The 7,671-nt window shown below is 34.5% G+C and overlaps 1 protein-coding gene across 2 annotated transcripts; it reads right to left on the bottom strand.

The window, feature by feature from the left end:
* Positions 1-794: 794 nt before the first annotated feature.
* Positions 795-4,710, bottom strand: LOC121798657 (myosin-6-like). Of its 2 annotated transcripts, XM_042197765.1 has the most exons (8): positions 4,272-4,710; positions 3,508-3,734; positions 3,166-3,422; positions 2,329-2,505; positions 2,030-2,235; positions 1,786-1,905; positions 1,426-1,524; positions 795-1,329 (listed from the first exon to the last, which is right to left on the bottom strand). In XM_042197765.1, the coding sequence occupies exons 5-8, from the start codon at positions 2,204-2,206 to the stop codon at positions 1,279-1,281; spliced, it is 447 nt and encodes a 148-aa protein (XP_042053699.1). In that variant the 5' UTR covers positions 2,207-2,235; positions 2,329-2,505; positions 3,166-3,422; positions 3,508-3,734; positions 4,272-4,710; the 3' UTR covers positions 795-1,278. The 2 variants fall into 2 exon arrangements, with proteins under 2 accessions (XP_042053699.1, XP_042053700.1); XM_042197766.1 differs by lacking the exon at positions 4,272-4,710 and having other exon boundaries at positions 3,166-3,411; positions 3,508-3,995.
* Between the last annotated feature and the right edge of the window lie 2,961 nt (positions 4,711-7,671).

The raw sequence follows: 7,671 nt of genomic DNA, 5'->3' as shown, positions 1-7,671 counted from the left end.
AGCCTTAAGGCAGAAAAATGATTAATTAAATTCTGTTGTTATTTAATTGATTGGATAATTAAAGCTTTTATTTATCTTATTTTATCTTACTTTAGGAAAATTAATAATTCTAGAATTTAATTTTTATCTATGTCTACTATAAGATTATTCTAAAATAAACAAATTATTTAAATCTTAATAAGACAAAAATAATTAAATTCATACTATTTCCATGTTCAAGATTAGGAAGAGAAAAATTATTATTTAATGAATTCCTACATATCTATAATCATTAGAATACTTGATATATATTAATAATTGGGAAACTATTTAATTAAACTAGATTATATCATCTAGGAATATAATACTAATATTTAATTCCATAGATATAATCAAATAATCAAAATATTCTTAAAATCTAGGGAAATCTTGCCAAAATATTTTATTTCCATTAAATAATACTATTAAATCAATGATATCTTTTAATTAAATAAATTCGTGTCAACAAACCAAACTAATCAATAATGTTTATTCTTTTTAGGTTGTGCCAAAATAAATTTTTATTTTTGTAGTATAATTAAATTTTTGTAATGAATATTTGTAGATAATTATCTGTATAATAAAATTACTAATCATATTTGTAATACATTTTTTTTTGAAGTGTATATAACAATATTACTTTTTACATTCTGTTCAATTATTTCAAATTTGTATGCAATAAATGAAAATAATTATGACCCATGCATAACACATACATTAATACTAGTTTGAAAAGTCCAAAACAAATGAACCATATGATAGGGTTGAACATTAGAATCCAGCCTAGTCCCAAATTGGGTAAGCCTGAAGTTTATCCTAATAAGCTGAGTAATTGGAAAATTTTCTTCCTAATACGTATAACAACTAGCTCCAAATATAGTTAACATTAGGGGAAAACATTGTACGACGGCTATATTGTTATGAATACTACATTTGTATAGCTCGAAAGGCACAGACAATCTGGAAGTATGAAGAGCGCATGTTTATCTTGTCACAAGCCCATATGGAAAATCAAAAAGAAAATGAATACCATGGCCATCCTCCCAAACAGGGAAGGTCGGCTTGACAGCAGCTGCACCAGCAGGTTTTAGACTTTTTTGGAGTAAGAACAGCAAATTAGAGGTGTTTGACAACCAGTAAGCCATATGATTATTGCTCTCTTCATCCTGCAGTCAGTTCTTGCTCAATGATTTCAAAACTCTGATTAACCCACCTTGTTACCAAACTCTGATGGATGTCCTGCCACTCCTTTAGATGCGGTCAACAAGGTTTGCTGCCGAAAAATTCTAGGTTGACCTCTTCTAGGCCAGTCTACGGAAAGAATGCATGTGAAAAAAATCATAAAATAGGTTGACCTCAAATTTTCAAAGGAAGAAAAGAAAAGATGTCTTCAAATATATAACATACTCTCATTCGTTTCTCAAGCTGCAATCTCCAAGTCAATTCTTCAACTTGCTTCTCTAATTTGTTCTTGGCAGCTTGCATAGCACCAGTTTCTCGTGCAGCCTGAATACAAGAATTGATTATGAAGTGTAACATCTAATAAAAATACAGTCGCTTACATGGAGATTACAATCCAACACGACAATTATGGTTATTGTGGTCTTTTTGGTTATCACTGTCACAGTTATAAGAGAACAAAACTACACATGGCATATTTCAATAGACTAGGGAGAAGCAAGTTCCCCCCATTGGTTTAATTATCTTTTTCATTTTTATAATAGTTTTATATTAATTTTTTAGTAGGGAGGGGGGGGTGTTGATTACCATCTTCAGTTTCCGCAGTTCTCCACGAGCAACCTTTGACCTCCATGCACATTGTGTGGTGATTGCAGCTTTTTTCAGCTTTGTATATTCTAAACGAGTTAATAACTTGCGGCTATGACTCTGCAATCATTAATGCCATCCATCAAATCCAAATGTGGAATGAAAATGAAAATTGATTTGCCCAAACAAACCAAAAATGAAAATAACAACTATGTCTCAGGTGATATGACATGAGTTAAGATACCTGGATCACAATAGCAGTTCTCGTCTCCGATCTATAGGGGAGTTCATTACGAGCAGCCATTGCACGCATTCCAGTTTGAATGCAAAGGGCAGAAGAGCATATTTCTCGGAATGCTTTGCTCGCAAGATGCATCCGCAAATATTTCTGTATCCTAAGAGAAGCAACTTCTCGACGCATGCTTTCATAAACATACCTTGTAAGTTCTCCTGGGGTAAGAAATATAGAATTTCACATGTAAGATCTTAAATATTGTGGTTTGTCATAATAGTGTCAAGTCAGAAACCAAAAACTAAGGCTACCTCTGCATACAGATAGAATAAGTGTTGTAGACCGACGAATTATATGAAGCTCTTACGAGCCATATAAGAACGGACGTTCCGCTGGATTATGCTTGCTGATCTTCCCAACATCTCAGTCCTCCTAGCATCCAGCTCGGCCATCTGCCCAGCCCTCAAAAACACTTTTGTTTTACCAATCTGCAAAAGCAAACTGAATTAGAGATGGTTGCATTCCACATTAAGAATTATAAAATTTATGTTCAACATGAATAAAAGCAATTGTATATGCAAGGGGTATTTAGCATGCATCCCAAAACCAGAAAGGGGCATACAAGAATGAGACCTGTTGAAGTCCACATGGCACATTTTTATGATAGATCAACTTAAAAACTGAAGAATAAGACCAAGATATACTCATCTATTACAAATCAAATTGGATGCACACTGAAAAACAGAGGTATGCATGAAAAGTCACAGATATTTCCATATGACACAGTTTTATGGTCAATCAACTAAAAAAGACAGGTATATATGGATAGCGCAAACAACATATTATTGTACATGTACTATGTTTAAGGTAATGCTGAGGAGGAAGGCTTAGTGACAGATGCAGCAGCGGGCATCAAAATACAAGCAGCGAACTTGAGTGCAGCATCAAGAATATTGTTTTAGCTGGAGATAATTATCTTTACGTTACTTTCCATATTTCTCTACTCATTTAGATGGCTGTGTATGATAGGTAGAGCTTTATCTTTAGAATTAAATTGAAATCTAGTTTCTTCTCCGTTTATGCAGAGTCTATTACAAGCACCTAATTCAAACAAATGAGCCTTTGAGTGATCATACAGGATGGTATACCTGTACACAAGCCTTTCAATGAAATCCTCTTCTTTCATCCTCAAAAGAGATAGCCGAGTCTCCTCTCTGAGCGCAGGCCAGAAGTCCACTAAAGTCTCCACAGACAATCTAGCAGTATGAAGAGCGCATGTTTATCTTGTCACATGCCCTCTACCATATCCTGCAATTCCTTGGCTTATCCATCTCCATCCACCCCAGCCACATGCATCAGGTAGAGAATTCACGTTCCCTTCTCTTGCTCGTGCACTGTCAAACACCTGATGTAAATAAAACATGTAAACCAAATGTGCCATATAAATAAAACCATAATCATAGAACCAGTAGCATCAAACTGATATTTACATTTTGAATCCTCTTGAAAGACTTTAAATACGGATAGCAGTCCAAAAGTGAGTGTCCCATCCCTGGAAGCAGTCAATTTACCCCATGGAAGGACGGATGGATCTTGAGTGCCATCATGGTACACATTGTCCATATGCAATTCTCCATCAAATTATTTTATCTGTGGCTCTAGCTTTGTGAGGGTCCCCTGCTGCATCCTGCTGTAGAGACTTTCCATATATAACAATCTGTAGAAAACCTTCAAGTTACAAACCATTGCACCCGGAACAGTACATATTCTTACGAGCATGCTCAAAGAGTGTCTGCTTATCTATCCTAAGAAGATTCCGATGGGCTTGTGGTGTCAGCTTCAACCAAAACTACAACCAAATAACTATCCATGAGAAAAATTCCAGTTAATTAAGCTTGCAACCTAAACTAAAACTTTCCATCAACTCAATTATTATATCGATTGTGCACCATGAGAAATCAGATCACCTACAATCAGAAATGCTAATACAATCCTTGGTTCACTATTAAAGAATACACTGTACTTTCATTAGTGATGCCTGTGTCATACAATTTAAAAGGCACTGGCAGAGAAACTATGCAGTGCAATGGTCTGATAAATAACACATTCGTTGTATGCTCTGTACTAAAGTAAACATGTGCAGGTGATGCTTTAATTTGTTTTGGTACACAAATGCTATTCACACGTATTCTGTTTTCCAACCCACCATATCAGTAAAATACGTTGTTATACGTAAAAATGGAACATCACATACCCAAAATACTTATTTACAGTTAGAGGTAACTGTAACCTGTTGAATCTACACCCAGCCAATCATAAAAGGTAGAATAAATAATAGCAATACCGAGGACAGCCATTCTAACAACCACCAAAGCAAAAAACCCACTAGCACGAACAGCTTTCTGAAAAAAGGTCATGACACTTATCAAATACAAAAGCATCGCCAACAAGCATGAAGTACACAGTCCAACATAATATGAGAATAGTGCCAAAGAAAGAAAAGGAAAATTCTAATGCTTCTCTTGTTGATCATCTTGTTGCACTAGAGACCTGACCATTGCACGTACAGAGACCAGATCCTCAATAGTCCCAAGAAGGAAATAAGCAACAGTGATATAAGCAGTTGTTGTCCTGCATCACCACAGGAGAGCACATAATCTATTGTTGCAGAGTATCCTTTCTGCAGAATTACCATTGGATCCTCCTAAGCAACAATTGCTATAGATTCATGTGTATTGCGAATAGAAAATAACCAGGCTACTATACAATCCTCAGCAAAGTTATAGCAAGAGATTGATAGAGTCATGCTTATCATTTAAACACATACACACAGATGGGAAACTATATGCACAAAAATAGGGGATACCAAAAATAGAATCACAAAAATAGGGGATACCAAAAAATAGAATCAGAAAGAGCAACCAACTGATTTTAATTCCCATTAACCAATTTGAAACTACAATATAACTCTCTACATTCTTTCTCCTTTCAATCTCAACTCATCACCTACACCATCTATTCTCTATGCATCACCTCTCATCCTCTTTTTCATCTCATCTCACCCCTACATCATATATTCTCTCTATGGTACCAATACACAGCCATTATGGCCAACGCCATCACCACCACCCCGTATGACACCAGTTGCAGCTGCCCATACCCAGTCGGAGGCACATGCTCCGCCACAGATGTCACAAAATCCTCGTCCGTAGACTTCTCGAGTGGAGGTGGATCATCCTTGACGTGAGACGACTCACCATGCTCCATGGAACTCTGGCCGGAAGCGGTCTCAGTCGGGAGCCGCGGGAAGGCGATAGCGACATTGATACCGAGATCAATTTCAAATAGGTCGTCCTCATCTATCCCCTCCTCCCACTCCTCGTTCTCATTCTCTTCGTGGATTGCAAATAAATCATCAAGATCTTCGTTGATTGCAAATAAATCATCAGGATCTTCGTTGATTGCAAATAAATCATCAGGATCTTCGTTGATTGCAAATAAATCATCAGGATCAGGATCTAGGACGAGTGCACCTAAATCATTACTGCCCAGATCTTCGGGGTTGTGTGGAAAAGGATTGGCGAACAAGATAGCTAAAGAACCAACAACTTGGCGGTAGCTATAGCTCATGATGAAAAGATAGCAGGGTTTAGGGTTCCAACAAGGAGAGGTAAATGCTAGAGGCATAGCTTCTTAGAGAGTGGAAAATACCCTTCTAAAAAATACTAACACATATCTTCTCAAATATATAGTGATTTTTCGAAGACAAATATAGTAGTGAGATGCTCTGAGTCGATAATGACCTATAATGGAAAATGATTTCGATGACTTAGACGTGTGTCCAAGTAGGATTTTGATGAATTGGTATAGTTGTCCAAGTAGGATTTTGATGAGCTGGACTGAAATTAGACAATTTACATACTACTAGTATTTATTTAATAAAAGTAAAATTTAATTAGAATTTGAGTAGACTTGTGTGTGATGAAATAGGATTTGACCAAATGGTAGAAAATTGTGGAAACACATGAAACCACATGGATTAGCCGTTTTTAGCTGCACTTATGGAATATTTGGAGTTTAGTCAAACAAACGTTAGCACTTAGCAGAATGTAGTCAAACTTAATAATTAAATCACACATTTATGTATGCGTAGTGCATATGGTTAATTATTGCGTATGGAACTAATGAATTAATTATAAAGTTCTTTGGTGACTGTTGGTGAAGTAAATGTTATCCAGATCCACGTAGGACATTAAAGAGATCATGTTATAACTTAATCTAAATTATGTGGAGGTATGGTTAGAGAGGAGAGAATAGAGTTGGAATTTTTGGATATATATATGTCGTATGTGTGACTTAATTAATCGAGTTATATATTCGAACCTATATACTATGAGGGGCCTTAGGAAAATTAATATCATGAACATACATGCTAAAAAATATTACATTTATCAGCACAAAGTGATTTTCTAGTATTCATGTTTTCCTCAAAATTGTTAATAAATTTAAAGTTTCGGAGCTCTGGTCTCGACTAAGCAACTTACACTTGAGAGTTCGAACCAATTAACTAAAACAAGACGGTATTTGTTTTATCCAATTCATATATAGTAGTATATGAGAATTTAGTTTTAAATGCGGAATGCAAAATCGAATCATGAAATGGAGGTTATCGTTATGTATTAATACAAAGTTTATTTATATTAGTTTGTTTTTAGTTCATTTTAGAAGATTTCATGTTATGGTTCATTCATCTCACGAGTGTCATCATATATATTGCACAGAAAATATTACTCTATAATAATCTAAAAATTAAACTAATAGTAGTAATGAACTTTGAGTTATTTAATTATGACCTTTCATAATATGGTCATACGGCATTGGATATTTGGATTAAACTCAGTCACAATAAAACTCCATACAACAAAACATTTTTTTTTATGATAAAAAAAGGGGGAAAATAAACTTGCTTAAATTCGACTATTAATTCTCCACGGGTCTCAACTGTCAACAGAGAAGCTCAGCTCATATAACTTTCAACAAATACTATTGATTATTCCAAATAATTAACACCTAACCAAACTTTGGGTTCTTAATTGTAAGATATCGCAATAGTGAAACATATTTAACAAATAATTCGTATTGCAATCATAAATTCATCATTTATGCCGTTGACTTGTATGTTTATTGGAAGCCGTTGGTGTATTATTTTCTAACAAATTTAAATTGTCAGTTAGTCTATTATATCTTAGAATTAATTACTTTAATTTACATAATTGTAGAGATTAGTTTCATATATAAAGTGATTGATTAGTTATTTATGTGTATGTATAAATATGTATTATTTTATAATCAAAATTATTTAATTAGGTGATTGGCCGAATCGCCAGAACATTAATTTCGTGCTTTTTATTCGACTTTGTACATAATTGGTTATTCCGCATGGATTGGGCATCCATTTTTGGAGACTTCAGATAATTGCTTAATTGCTTATTTTGCCACTTAATTATGTATTATTCTTGAATTATTTGTGGGATTATCCGAGTATAGTTTTCGAAATTGTGTATTGTAAACGCTATGTTGCATCTGGTTCTTGATGGTGATTATTATGTTGCTTAATTTCTCCTTTATCGTTCTTAATATGTGTAAACTATATC

The sequence above is a fragment of the Salvia splendens genome, chromosome 4, assembly GCF_004379255.2.
Source record: "Salvia splendens isolate huo1 chromosome 4, SspV2, whole genome shotgun sequence".
Taxonomy (NCBI): Eukaryota; Viridiplantae; Streptophyta; class Magnoliopsida; order Lamiales; family Lamiaceae; genus Salvia; species Salvia splendens.
The sequence above is the reverse complement of the archived record's forward strand: the minus strand, read 5'-3'. Positions and strand labels throughout refer to the sequence as shown.